At 38.8% G+C, this 15,101-nt stretch overlaps 1 protein-coding gene across 1 annotated transcript in view; it reads left to right on the top strand.

Moving 5' to 3' along the window:
- The window catches only part of PIK3C2G (phosphatidylinositol-4-phosphate 3-kinase catalytic subunit type 2 gamma), a gene marked incomplete at both ends in the record, with an annotated part of 201,175 nt that extends 186,332 nt beyond the window's left edge, over positions 1-14,843 (top strand). Inside the window, 2 exons of the mRNA XM_082311225.1 lie at positions 8,853-8,978; positions 14,691-14,843. Of these exons, the coding sequence (XP_082167351.1) occupies positions 8,853-8,978; positions 14,691-14,843 (279 nt within the window). The remainder of the gene's footprint in view (positions 1-8,852; positions 8,979-14,690) is intronic.
- Positions 14,844-15,101: the final 258 nt, after the last annotated feature.

The raw sequence follows: 15,101 nt of genomic DNA, 5'->3' as shown, positions 1-15,101 counted from the left end.
CTGCGACTAAATATTCCTCTGAAAATTAAATGTTCCAAGCACAACAATAGTACACAGTTGAAAGCAATGGCATTTATCTTCTTTACAGGCTTGGTGGTAATTCTGGAATAAAAGCTTCAGAGATCTGTTGATGAAATCTGCTCTCTGTATTCTATGCCCTGCACCAATGTTGCTTATCCATAGAATAATATAATTTTAAAGCATGACTGAGCCTTGATTTCTTTCATCTATGCAAAAAAGCATAGTTTAAATGACGGAAAGATAGCAATACAGCATGTGGTTCAGGAATCTAGAACATATCTTGTCACCTCCTCATTCGGAAAAAAACTTCTATGTGAGTCTTGCTCAAATCTTTTATTGGGAGTTGTGCATTTGATACATTTGCACTTCTGGTTATACAGTCACCTTCTTTTATATTATTTTTGCAGCCTTGGTAACATTTTATACCCACATGCTGCCATGTGGAGCACCCAGTGATCTAGTCCTGAGCACTGGTGAAGTATTAGAGGGGTGTCAAGAGCTCAGGCGCTAGACTGAGGGACACAAGCCATTCTAAGACATCTTTTTCTTTTTTGTTAATTCAGAAACAGTAAACACACACAAAGCTGTATCATTACTTGCTGGACCTAAGTTCTAGCCCTCCTTGTCTGCTACTGCCGATGGTTAGTAGAAGGCATGAGCCTGTTTTACCTGACAGTTATAGTCACGTAATTGCACAGACTCTTCCCCATTTCATTTGGGATTGTATCTATCCTAATATACAGCTCTTTCTGGATCATCAGGACAATAAATAATACTCTTTTTAAACAGGGCATCAGAGCTACGTCTCAGTTCCTTTCTTCATTTTTCTGAAAGTGTTTGATTCTGGATTCAGAGCTCTATAGAAATAAAGGCTTCAAAGGGAAACCCTTATGACCTTCTGGGTATCACAGGCCGGCTTTCATTTTATTTACTTCATTGTAAGCAGAGTTAGATGGGCTTTTCTCTCAAATGACTGAAGCAGATGAGAAGCATTTTACATAGTTCTTAGGAAGTCCTGAATCTTTTGGGATGTAGCCTGTTTCCCAGAGCTGTCTTTCTCCTTACAAGAAAAAAAAATGGTTTTGTTAAATATTTAACAAATAATACTTGTTCATTTCAAAAAATCCCACTGTCTGTGTGCCTTGGTCTAATTGGAGTGGGATTCAGTTTGAAACTAAGATGCATACATATATGATGTGATGGAATTCAGTTGCCTGATCATGGCTGTTTTGAGTACCATGAAGTATCTTGTTTGATTTGCAGATATCTTAAGCATCTTATGTGTCTCAAATGATGCCAGACACCAATCTGTGGGCAATTTAACTAAGCCAAGCCAGGAGATGTTCACAATATGATGAGTTGAATCTCTTTCTGGCCTCCCTCCTTGACAGCATTACAGAGATCTGCTTTGACTTTACTGGGAACTTACATACCTACCTCACGTATACACCGGGATAGGTCAACACCTTGACATTTTTGCCCAGAACTGGTGTGTTTGTTGCAGTGCGTTAGCTGTGAAGCTTTCCTTCCATCTCAGTGACTGAGGGTTAGTTTTTCCCATGGGACAGCCAGGAGACCTTGTAGCGTGTTAGTTGGCTCACCTTTTAGAGATGTTGTGACTCAGGACAGCTCTAGACCCTGTTTTTGCCAGCATAGTTCTCCCCGTTAGGAATGCAGCGTACTGTCTTTTAACAGCTAGACTGCACAAGTCCTTGCTACTCTAGTACAAACTAAGCTGAACCAATAAAACTTCGTGCTTTTTTTGCCAAAATGCCGTATTTCATTTGGAGAGCAAAGGCTGGAATAAACTACAGTGACAAAAGCACTGCTTTTTCGTGAATTAACAGCACCCACTGCTCGCCCATTTGGTGCACTGACAGGCTACATGCAGAACAGGCAGGTTGATGAGGATGTTGAAGGTATTGGACGGCACAAAGTGCATAAGCCATATTTAGAGATTCAAATCAATAACACAGATAGAGCACCTCTGCATTTTTATCATAGTAAATGACAAAGCCATCTGAAGGCTTGCTCCACTGACACCGCTGATGCCACCAGATTTCTGAAAGGTAGAAAGTGCCTGCTCAAAAAATGCTTTCCAGAACTTCCCTGAAACAAAATATATGTTGTTCCGAAACAACATATCTTTTTATTTCCCTGCATTAAATTGAGATAAGCTGCATTTCTTTTTTTGTTGCTTTGTCAGTGACGTCCATGCCAGTGACCTCTGTCACAGAGTGTCTTCTCTGTTTATGTATATAGCTGGATGCATGCATGAGATAGGAAAGAAGTTAGGAATAGGAATGAAGTTGCTCACAGAGAAGAGGGGGGAAAAAACTGGGATCAGAAAATATAATAAAGTAAAACTTATCTTGCAGAGAAGCAGTTAAATGTTTTCAAATTTTAGGTGAAAAAAACAGTTGTTTGGGAAAAAATCCCTTATTTGTGCAATCACTTCTGGCCGGTTGCTTTTCTCTTTTGTCTTGCCAATAGCAGACAGTGCAGGGTGCACCATAGCGATACAGTGGATTATCTTCTTTTGTAATTATTATTTAATTACTGCAAACGTGATTTTATTTTGAATTTTCTTTGAAGTAATTTGAAAATATTTTGTGGCAGGAAAACTAACAGCTTAGTAGCAGAGTAGAATAGAGGTGTTCAGTGCTTTGGGATATGCAGAGCTCAAAGGAAAAAGAAGGAAGGGTCTTCAGTCCCACATTAGGATTTATGAAGTAAGAATCAACCGCCCATTCACACAGCAATCATGTTTGTCCTGAAGGTTTATATATCTTATTAATCTGTTTCGGAAGGAACCTCTTGCTTTGTAATATCATTGTCTTAGTGCTGATTATTTTCTCGGCTCTTTAAATTTAGAATTAGCCCAGAGGATATTATCTTTTTCTAAGGCAGAGGCTGTATTTGTTAATTAAGCTGCAGCTTACAAAGACAGGGTTTAGCCTTTCTCTGCTAAGTTACACAGGGACTCAGAGAAAGTGAAAGACAATGTAGCAGCACTAATGGCTTTTCCACATTTCTTGCTATTTTTAATTTAGTCAAGAGGCAGCTAGTAATTCATACAGGTTACTGGGGTGCAAGGCTGATTTCTTCTGTGGAATTTTTTCTAATCCTCCTTCATTGGATAATAATGAAATCTGCCTCATGTCTACACTTAATATATAAACATTTTGCTTTGTAGCTGTGAAGGTTTTTTCTAACCATTTGATATAGTGATATGTTTTTTAAAGATGTAAGGGTATCTCAGTATTAAACATTAAGGAATATTTTGTGGTCCTTTCTTCACTATGTAGAAAATAAATTCTCATGCACTGCATGTAAGAGAAAAACACAAGATGAAGGTAAAGGATAGGAAAACTGAGAGTTAGAGCTACTGGACAAAGTGAACAAATTTTTTTTTTTTTTTTTTTTTTTTATTTTATTTTATTTGGGGGCAGTAGCTGAAGTGGGAGCCTTTCTAAAGCCTGGATTTCTTTTTTCATTGAAGAGGGCAAAGAAAGCAACTGAGATTTGAAAATGTTCAGGAAATTAATATTGGAGGAAGAAAGGGAGTTATATAGAGAGGAGGAAAGGTGGTATTAGTTAATGCAAGTTACCTTTGATCATTTTTTTTTGTCATGATGGTTGAAAATGAAAAATGGGAAAAGGAGAACAGCAGCTGGAACTATCAAATGCTCAGGAGCCATCAATCTGTTTCACTCTAGGACAAAAGGTAGAAAAATATCTTCATGTCTAACACTAAGAAACTGATGACATGATTTAAATTTGAGGCAACAGTCACCTAAAAAAAAAATCAATGTCATTTAGGAAGAGATGAGTTTTACAAAGCTTTTACAATAAAGTATCCCAAAAGTGCATTTTTTAAAAATCATAAAACTTTTCTTAAAATTCGTATGAGTAAGGCCCAATATTCATATTGGCTGCTAAATTGCATAGTTTAATATATGGCAAATTTTGAAGTAGTTAGGCCTCTCATAATGCTAACAAAGAATCCATCTTTAAGGAGAGTTGTGGATGGTTAGTTAGTAATGATCAAGGGAGAAAAGTAATTAGGATAATGTAATTCTTGTGGAAAAATTAATTTAATTTCATCCATTATTTCCCAGCTACAGCTAGTATATTTAAAATTAAATTACATAGGACATAACCTATCTATGTGGGTTTCTGTAAGTAAATATCAATACTTTTTTGGTTTTGGAAAATAAAATTGGAGTGAAAAATGGAACACAGCCATAACAGATACATGTCTGTATTAGCTTTTCTGTATTGAATTACAGATGTGGAGAGAAGTAAATCCAGAGTATTATTTCCTCTCCCTCACTCCCCCTCATTCTTAAATATTTTCATCACCTTCTGCCTGACTTTAGAAGAAAGTAACATTTCAAAAATAAACTACTTTTTTAGATATATACACAGGCAGTTGTAACTGAGTTCCTTAAAAACATCAGTCACTATCAAGGTCAAGTAGGGAGGTCATTCTCTGAGAAAATTGTTCAGTCATGTTTGTTCGTATTTGAAGAAAGCACAAGGAGTCAGCTCCTAAATTCAACTCAAATTTTTTTATTGGCAGATCAAAATCACTGGTTTGTTTTTGTTCTATAGGCAGAGCAAGGAGAGCTATGGCATTTCTGTTGGGAACTTGGTTTTATACTTTCCAGCTTTACAGATTTTTATAGCTTGAATTTATTTACAAGCATACACAATCAAAGATTTAAGAGAGTAATTTCAATTGGGAGTAACTTCTTTTAAAGGAAGTAAACATCCTTTCTTTTGGTGTTAATGAAATGACTACGGAATTAAACATAAATAGAGTTCAATGTAAAACTTTGTTTTTTTCTGTTTGCTTGATCAGAAGTACATTCAAGCTATAAAGGTTTTGCAGAGTAGTTAAAGTGCAAAATGGCATTCCCAAGGTACCCTTTGATTTTCCTTCTGGCCTGGACTGTGGACAGAAGTCAGTGATTTTTGATCCATTAATAATAACAAAAGGGTGTTTTGCTGGATTTCAGAATTACTCATAAGTCTGGTAGAAATCTTTGCGTTTATGATGGACCCACTAGAACAGATATTCTTTGGTGCAAATGAGACTGGTGTTTAGGTCAGATATTCTTCATGTTCACCTAAGTTTATAAATGTGCCAATGCAGTCTGAGTTAGAACTGAAAGGATAATGCAGGGTTTTGCTCACTAAATGTGACACTGTAATACGACGGAAGACATCATCTCTAGAAAGAAAAAAAAGCCTGATGTTTTCTATATTCTCCTTTATTCAAAAAAATGCTCAACTCACATGTGACAGCCTGAGGATGGACTAGTTTACCTGAAAGCTTGGGATTTTTGCCTGTCATATCAGTTGTCTTAATAAAACAGTTTACTTCAAATTTCAGCTACTTTAGATTTAAAAAGATATTTCTGCCGTGTTAATCACGCTCTTGCTTTTGCGCTATGATTGCCAAACTGCCAAGATACAGCTTTGTCCCTGGTGGGGAGGGTCTAGCAAAGTACAGCTCCTTCCATGGCCATTGCAAGTCTTGTCTCAAGAAATCCTTCAGTGAGGTGGGCTCTTCCCAAGAAAGAGTCAGCTACTGTGCCAATCAAAAGGGAAGCCAGCACAAACTCATCATACGAGCTACCCGGACTCCGCTCCTGGAAAGCCACGGCTGATTTATGCCTGCTCTTCCTCGGTCGTTTTGAATGATGAGTGGGTAGTAGGACACAGCCTTTTTAAGAGTTAGAGCCCCTCGTTAGATGTTTTGTGTCATATCAGGAGGCAGGGGAGGGCAGCTGAGCCGTGGAAGATGTAATCTGGCTTTTGAAGAGGGCTCAGCTGAAGCTTTTTGATGGCTTGATGGCATAACAGTGACACTGCAGGTGGAAAAATGGGACAGTTGTGGAATTTGGAGTGGCCTGTTTGCCTTTCCTCAGCAAGGGAAGATGAAGTGGGAAAATGTTATCTGTAAAGCAGGGGGGAAAAAAACCCAACACCCAAGAACCAGAAGTAAGATCTCTAGTTGGAATTCAGGTGGCTGCAGTTTAAATTGCCTCTAACAGTCTGGCTACTGATTGCTACTATTCATGAAAAGTGGCTTTGTTTTAGTTCTGAAAAACCCCCACAGCAACTGCTCTGCCCTGAGTTTTCTTCTCTGAATCACTAAAATATTCTCTTTTTTGATTTTCTGTCTTGACCCTCTCCTCCCACTCACCTCTTTCACCATGTATTTAGCTACATTCAAAGGCACAGCAAGGAAGTAGTTTTCTGTCCATGTTTCGTATGGCCACAGCACTGCTGCGAAGGTCCTTCCTTAGATTTTGGGAGGAGTCGGCTGACGGAGGAAGGTTAGCTGGCTGAAGGCTAGATAACGTGCCAGTGTTGCTAGCAGGGTACAAGGAGCAACTCAAAGGTGTAGCGACAATTTTATCTGACTTTTTTTTGATTCATCGCATGCGCTTCTGGATACCCGGATCCTGTTAAACAATCACACTGCAATCAGCTTGGATTCTTTCCCTGGCAGGTGAATGTCAGGCTGAGCCTGTTTCAAATGCAAATGACACTGCCGTGATCTGTGCCTTTGCTGTCCTGAGGTGTGCAGTGGGGCACAGCGCTTGTGACTACACCCTGTCCTGTCTCAGCAGCTCCAAGGGGAGCAGAACCGCAGGGATGCAGCTGTCCTCTCCGTTAGCGTTGTAGCCCATTACCTACCATCTGGGCTCCTCAGCCCCGTGCCCTTTGCAGCTGCTGCTGACCTCAACTTATAAAATTAGCTCTGACATGGGTCCTGGTTAGGTAATACGCTGCTGGGATGATTTATAAAGCCTGACATTTTACAGAACTCTCCCTCTATTGTATTTCCATGCTTGAGATGGTGAAGATCGTTGTGCTGGGCCTCAGCAGTTGAGCTGATAAGGTCTTCTACAAGAATGACCCCCCTTTTTCTTTTTTTTTTAACCATATTCCCTTTTTGGCCTGAAAAAACTAAAATCTGTTGATCTTCAGGTTACAGGGATGCTTATCTATTCATCGAGGAGGGTAGGGCTTGATTACAGTTAGGATCCTGGTTGCTTGGACTGGTATTTATGGCTACATTTCTTTCTAAGGAGAAAGATTTTTAAAGAGACTGTTGATTTTACTGTTATTGTAATCCTTGATTGAAGTTTTGGTATAGTCCTAGATCAACAGAGATGGGCTTTCAAATGGACAGTGTAAATTATAAATCCTGTGTTAACAATATGGTACTCTGTCCTAGGAAAATACCTGTTAGTTTCACTGCCATTTAATGGCATTCTCATTTTGGCCGTTGAATCCCATCTATCTAAATCCCATGTATATTTTAAATCAGATGTACTTCGGGGAGCTTAGCAATAGTAATATTAATTGTTCACATAGTGCTGACAATATGTAATGATTTGAGTAGCGCATCCTTTGATGCTGTGTAGTGTTAATGATAGCAATAATAAGCTTTGCAGTTGACCACGTCATTTGCCTTGAAGGATCATTTCAGATAACAAAAACCAGAGATTCGTTGTGAAAGAACTGGTTGCTTACACACAGACAAGCACTGTTTTTCTTCCCAATAGAGAAGTTATTTATTGCTAGGACACCAGCGGTTTCTCCTGTCACAAGGATATGTTGTTGATAATGCCTGTAGAAAGCCTCGTATTTCTAGACACATACTGTGAATAATCAAAATCTGAGAAACGACTTTATTCTGAGCTAGGTAAAATTACAATGTGAAATATAAATGCAACTGGCTGTGTAATGCTCTGGGTTCATCGGTTCCAAACATTTTAAGATCTCTTCTTTTTGCCTGCATTTTCATTTGCATCCTGTCACCGGACTGCTTATGAGCTGTCAGGTAAACTTGCTGCCTAAAATGCTGATAATACGATTAAAATTACTGATATTTTGATATGCCCCATTTTGTGCTTTCTGATTGTATACTGTGTTACCAACACAAAGTTTTCTGCTGAATTATAAGCTAAGCACCAAGCGACATATGCTGGCAAGATGCCTGTTTCATAGTTTTTCATTATTATGTTTCTTGTGTGTTCTTTTAAAGCCTCTCATACTACCAACGTGTTTTCTGAGTAACTGTAATGTTGCTTTAGGAATAACCTTACAGCTGTTCAGCAGTAATCAAAAAACTCTTCACCCACCAACATTAGCGAATGACTGAGCCTAGTTAATAGATTGGCTCTGATTTCGAGTAGCTCCCATAAGATGGAATATCTGGAATATCATTAGGTAGCCTGAACTGGAAAATTAAAGAGAGTTTGCAGCTGTGAGATGGGAGAGATCGGAAAGACTGTTATTATAAGAATCCTGTTCTGCCCGTATTGCTGCAGGAAATGGTCCTGGCTCTTCTATAGTAATATGCTTTATGAAACACCCTTGGAAACAATCACTTCTCCCCAGCATCAGCACTGCTACCTAGGGTTTAAAATCAATAGGAGCTTACTGGCTAGAATCCAGTTTCTATGCATTGCTCTGGAAAATGGAAGGGCTAGACTTTGTATCAGATTAAGCTGAGTTAAAGTAGATTGAAGCTTAAGGGTTTTTCTATCAGAACGTAAAATATTAAAGAGAGGCAATTTTGCCGTGTTCTTGTATTATTTCATTTCTATTTTCCTGATTCAATATTAAACTGAATTCTAAGAATTCCTGTTGTTTACTGCACTAGCACTCTCATTTATCCAAGAGAATACTGAGAATGTAACATGTTTCTGTGTCTGCTTAAAGTCCAGATTTCTTTTGTACTTTTTATTTGTTTTTGTTGCTAGAACATGGGCATTCATATTTATGACCGTTTTGTTTTTCAGCACCTCCCAGATGGCTCTGCCCCAAGTGCTCATGCTGAATTTTATCTTCTGCCGGATCCTGATGAGGTCAGTCGAAGGAAAACAAGAACAGCTCCAAAAAGCTCTGACCCTACTTACAATGAAATTGTGAGTACCATTCGCTTTCTTCCACCATCTCTTACTTGTTTGATTTTCTTTGCCCACTCTTGAAATAAAATAACAACACAGCATTTAGAGCTGTTACCATGAGTACAATCAAAAAGAAGGAACATATCGTAAACTGAACGACAAATGGGGACGATCTTCTGCTTTGCATCTTTCTCAGAAGTGAAATGGTCTTGATATGTCTCTCTCTTCAGGAAAGCAGTTGGATTGTTCACACTGCTCTATCCTACACCATAACCACAGTTACATGTGAGCCAAATGAGACCAAGCATCATTGCACCAAAACCTAGGCTGGTTTGCATGCAAATTTGTACAACAACATGAAAAGTACTAATTGAATGGATGCTGTTATTCAAATTCACATTTGAAAACAGACAGCCAAATTGGTTGTCACTGTCCTAAATGATAACACAGTAATAAATAGCCCAGTTCTTTTTATGTCAAAATGCTAGCAGTTCACAGCCATATATAATTATTTCACACACCACTGAAGTGCTGTGCCCCTGGGGTGAAAAGAAACATTTGTATGGAGAAACATTTACGACAGAATGGGAAGTGGCATAAACAACTATATTCTTTTGTAAGGGCAGATGAGATTCAAACGGTAGGTGGGATTGGAGATTATAATTATTACATATAACAAATCTCCTAAAGAAAGATCTCAAAGCAATTTACAAATGCACTTTGAGCAGGCTTTAAAGTAGAAGGCATGGAAAATATTACCACACCACCCTGTTTCATAGATAAGATATGATGAAGCTTCAGGTAATCAGCTGAGTCCTTATCTCCTAGTTTCCCAGTCCTGGAGTTTTAATATTTTTCTTTTTCTTTTCCCACATCTGTTTGATTACAAAAGTTACCTACTTACACTGGTGACTTCCAGCACTTCTGTAAGTAGGCTCCTCGAGCAGTATTGCTGCTAACACCTGAGACAAATTTCCCTCCCTATGGTTCTGCAGTGGCATAACAGAGAACTAGGCTTTACTTTTTTGTTATGTTCTTTCCTTTTTTTGCAATCAAAGAGACAGCGGAATGAGTCTAACTGACCTATCTAAAGAAATTCCTTTACATTTGAGGGATACTTAAAGCAAAGAAATATAATATGATTATATAATAACATTCATTGTAAAGTATCCAAAATGGACTACAGACAAGAACCAGCCAGCAACACTGGAAGACAATTATCTTTTTAATCATTATTAGATCAAGTTGAATGCAAGAAAATCCAAAATCCTGTCTGCAGTCAAACAGTAGTCACTGGGAGGAGATTTAATTGTGGTTAAGGAGCATTCCATTGCTGTTAAGAGAAATTCCATTAAAACTTTAATAGCCTTTACTCAATACTTACAGCCTTCTTCACAGATGCTCAGTCTTTTTCACCAGGAACTGCTAATCGCAGTGGGGACATATGGTTCCATTGAACTTCGACATTTCAAACCTGATGCTTGTGCTGTTAGCAGCTCTGTTCTTCCATATGTGATATCATTCTGTATGCATTTTCTATCCAAGGCCGGTAGACTGAGGCAGAAGCTGCCCCAGGGAAGAAAAACTACTAAAAATATGTCAGCTGTCTTTTAAGTTAGTTACTGTCCAAAATGCTGTGTACAGAAATGTACTAGCCTTTTTTATGAGTTCATAAGTTTTTATTAAAGCCAAATGGCTGGAAGGAAGCTGTATATTAATTTCTCTCTGTGTTCGAGACTGAGAAAATTCTGAAATGTGCTTCTCTTGGGTATTTTTTGTTTTAGTTTTATACTTTTATTGCTTATGACTGCCTACAGCAAATTATCAGCCTCACAAAAGTACATTTTATTTTTGATTTTTACTCGTGTGTGTGAGAGTAAAGATGTGAAAGTCCAGGAGGGCTGACAATAGAATGAACTATGCCAAATGTTTTGGAGTCGCTTTTAACAAGCACTCCTTTTTTCTCTTGTTCCTTTATTTGGATTTTGGAGTTTGTTGCATTCACACTGGTATAACACTGCATTAAAAATGATGGTTGAGAAGAGGAGAAAGAACACAGAAGAATGGAATGCTGTGTAAAGGGAAAAAGAATAACATACCTGCTTATATACCACTGTTAGGAATAAATAAGACTTACTTGGGAGGTTCCAGAGTAGTTTAGTGAAAATTAAGAAAGTAAAACAGTTGAAAATAAATCTGAATGATTTAAGTTTAAAATCTTGCCAAGAAAAGTTGCAATGGCCAGAACCAACTGCACTGGGGTCTTGCTCGTATGTGTAGCATTTGCCCTGAGACATGCTTCAAGGTCTCAGTTGTCCTCAGCTTGTCTCGTGAGTCCTTGCAGGCATGCGCGCCCACGAAATGAGCAAACCTCCGAGACAAAGCAGAGTGTGCATTGCCGTAAAGAAGCCAGAACAAGAGGCAACTCTCTCCACCCTGCCCTTGGGGTGCAGCCAATGCGAGCAAATATACCTGGGCCACATCAGTCTGTCAAGTGTTACAGCAGCTGCCCTCGGAGCAGAGGGGACACCGGCCTGCGACAACCAGAACGGCGCAAGCAAGCCTGATGGAGGGGGAGGAGGGGAGCTGCACCAGCAGCCACAGCCGCTCCCGGCAGCACCGTGCCTCACAGCTAGTTTGGACAATTAAGAGCAAATCTAGGAACTGTGCCCTGGCTACCTAAGGAGAAGCAACTGTCCTGCATTTGCGATTAAAATGTCATTAGACTCCTGTAGGTCAACAGTGCTTCTCTTTTTGGAGCCAGGAATACTTGAATTCCAGCCCTAACTGTCCCACTGATTTGCTGCATGGCCATGTATAACTCACCTCCATTTGATCTAGCTGTATAAATGGGAGGCACATATTCTTACTACACAGTCATTTCAGGATTTAACTGTTTTGATTATGAAATTCTGGCAGGTGGCTTTTGTTTTATCCACATACTAATTCAGCTATCTTCAGACCTTTCTTTTGTCCCTACATCCTGATGATATATACCTTGCTCCAGCTGAATTTGCAGTACCATTTTAGAAACAGTTTATTGGGATCATTTGAAAACCGCCCACCCTGCACTGCAAGGTCTGTCATTGCTCAAAGCTTAAAGCTTTTTTTTGTCCAAAGATTGAAAGTTGTTTTTTACCCCAGTTCACGCCTGTTGTGATCCACTGTACTGAAGATTTCTTAGCTCTTACAGCTTACATGTACACTTTTTGGTGATTTCAAGCAATAGCTGAAGACTATGTCTTTAATATATTTGCAAAGAAACAAGGCACCTTTCTATGGTAACACTAATATCACTTCAGTAATCAAACCATAGGTTTATTCTGAATTATATTATCCTTTATGGTACTTTATTTTAATTCACATACATTCTTGGTGAAATAGGCACAGTAAACATCAAAACTGAAAAGCACCAGGTGCAAATTTCATGACAGCTGTCCCAAACTATGATTTCCAAAGGTTTCTAAATGGGAAAGGAAATGTTGCTCCCTGGTAAGACCTTTCTAGTAAAATCCAGTTAAAAAGAGTGAGGGGGATAGTTTTTCTTTCCCCCCCAACCTGTGGCAGTGGCCATGCATCCCCACAGCAGCGACTACCCCCCTACCCCAGAGAGCTCCGTGTCCCATCTGTTGGCGCTTGCTGCCAGAGCAGCCCGATGCCGTGCCTGTTTGGCGCTCGCTGCGGCACCCCGCAGCTTGCACTGCAGACAGAATCACTCTGGGGTCCCACGGGGGCAGCCGAGGCCGGCTAGGGTGTCTGGGAGAACCAACAATTTTGTGCTTGCTGGGTTCACGCGTGAAGTTCAGAACCGCCTTTCTGTTGCCACTCAGGATGGGGAACGTTGCTGGGGCTGAACCTTTATAAACTCTATCCCTGTCTGAGGGCCATCTCCCATGGCTGTTTCTGCTTCTTAAAACTGGAGGCACAGAGAGGACTCAGCAGTCCAGCCCACGGAGATCCAAGCTAGAGGGGGCTCGGTCTGACTTTTCCTTTCTTCAGCAGTGCCGTATGTACCGACTGCATTCAGATTGCGCAGTCAGTCCAAGCAGGTTGCATGGCAAACTCCTTTTAGGCAGTTTCACTTTCCCATTCTCCTGAAGTGACAGTATGTCCCTGTGTTTGCTTTTTAAGCTGCACAGAGAGATTAAAATTTAAAGCATTTTCCATTGCCACTAAAATGGCAAAAACATTTCCAGCCATACAAATTTTAGATTAAATGTACTTCTCTTAACAAAGCTTACCTTTCAGGCCTGCAACTAGCTGAGAGCATTCTTTCACATTTTATCAACCCACATGCAGTTCACTCAGCAGTTTTTGATTAATGCAGAGATTGAAACATAGGAATCTGTTCTGAATGCGGCTCATTCTTGTTAGCCTATCACTCAAGATGATTGTTTTTTTAAAATTCAGAAAATGCACCATTAACATTTCATAATTAAATTCAGTGTGTCCTCCTAGTATTGAGGTAATTTCAAAGACATTTTAAAAACTATAGACCTTAGTGATTTTCTAAAGAGATGCTAAGCAAGCTGTCTCATTTAATTTTAGAAGTATTAACAGCACTTCTTGAGCAACAGAAACAGGCAAATTTAGTAAGTAAGTTCCACTTGCTAAATTGGGTCCAATCTCAGAGATGTTCCACATCTACAACTTCTACTGAGTGGGCTGAGCTTTCTGTCATGTTTAATATTTGATGATTCCATTAAAAAATGCAAGTATTTTTGTAATGGGCACATTTGGATACAGTTAGCATACAGAATCATGCATAAAGTTATTTGTATTGAAATAGTAAAATTTATACAGGCAATTTTCAAAGGAAAATTATTGTCTTTTTTATGATGTGGGTTTGTTGGGTCTAGAACAGTTATGAAATATTATGGAAGTCCTAGTTATGAGAAAATTTGGGTTTGCTTTGGCTTGATCTTTTTTAATTCTGGTATGTAGCACAAGATTTAATCACAAGCACAGTACTGAGAAAAAATTCTGAGGTACTGTGCATTGATGTGCTACACCTCTGTGAGGCGTATCAAGGCAACATAAAGTTGCTTTAAGGCACTACTAAGCAACATGTAACAAACACAATATACATAAGTTAAAAACATTGACATAAAACTGTTTTCCTGGGTTTTTTTCCAATTTTTGCAGAATAGCAATACCATTTATCAAAACATCTGCTATGGAAACATATTTAAAAATTATAATAATCTACACTTTTACAGAATTACGTATCTTATGTTGTCATGCTGCTGTCCATGATGAGTAGCCTCCATTTGAATCTCTCCTCCAGAAAATCAACTGTATTGTCATTCCCTGGTGAACTTCACAGAGGATCTGATATTTCTTCACATTTGAGTTCAACACTCTGCTTAAGACAGAGTTTCAGTTTTCACAGGGAAAATTACGTATACGTATTTTTTTCTCAAGCATTGAGCAACATAGGTTTCAAATTTAATTATAAATGCTTGGTAAGCAGATTTCACAAGCCTAAGCTGGCAGAATCTCTTTTGTATGAACTACATAAGGTCAAATATATTTCTGAGGTAAATTCACTAAGTTGAGTGAATTTGGCTCATGGTTAGTAGTTTATAATTCTGGAGGGCAGTTTAAAGCAATTATTACAAAGTTGTAATCATCATCCTGAATGCTGTATTGAAGTAAGTAAGTGTATTGCCTGTCAAACAGATTCACAAATAAATATGGTTTTTTCTGTTTCACTATATACTATTTCAGGTTGTGTACGACAAAGTCACAGAGCTCAAAGGCCGTGTACTGAAGCTTGTTGTGAAAAGCAAAGGAACATTTGTGGGAGCTGTTAACATTCAACTGAGCAGTGTCCAGTTAAATGAAGAAAAGTGGTTTCCACTGGGAAACAGTATAATTTAAATGTTGTCTAAGATAATTCAATTATTTATCCACTAATGTTTCTTTATCCCATTTCCCACGGTACATTTTGTCTCAGTTGCCCTTGAGAATATGCAGTCATCTGCAGATCACATACCTTAACATTTCTAATCATAAGGCTATTGTCTTAAAATTGCTACCATCTTCCTGCAACTGATTCCTGTCAGTGTGAGTTTAAGAAATCACATGCTAAGAACTTGTAGCTGCATGCAGAAAATTCTTATGACATCAATAAAGATT

This window comes from Platalea leucorodia (assembly GCF_965183815.1).
Source record: "Platalea leucorodia genome assembly, chromosome: 4".
In the NCBI taxonomy this organism is placed as follows: domain Eukaryota; kingdom Metazoa; phylum Chordata; class Aves; order Pelecaniformes; family Threskiornithidae; genus Platalea; species Platalea leucorodia.
The sequence above is the reverse complement of the archived record's forward strand: the minus strand, read 5'-3'. Positions and strand labels throughout refer to the sequence as shown.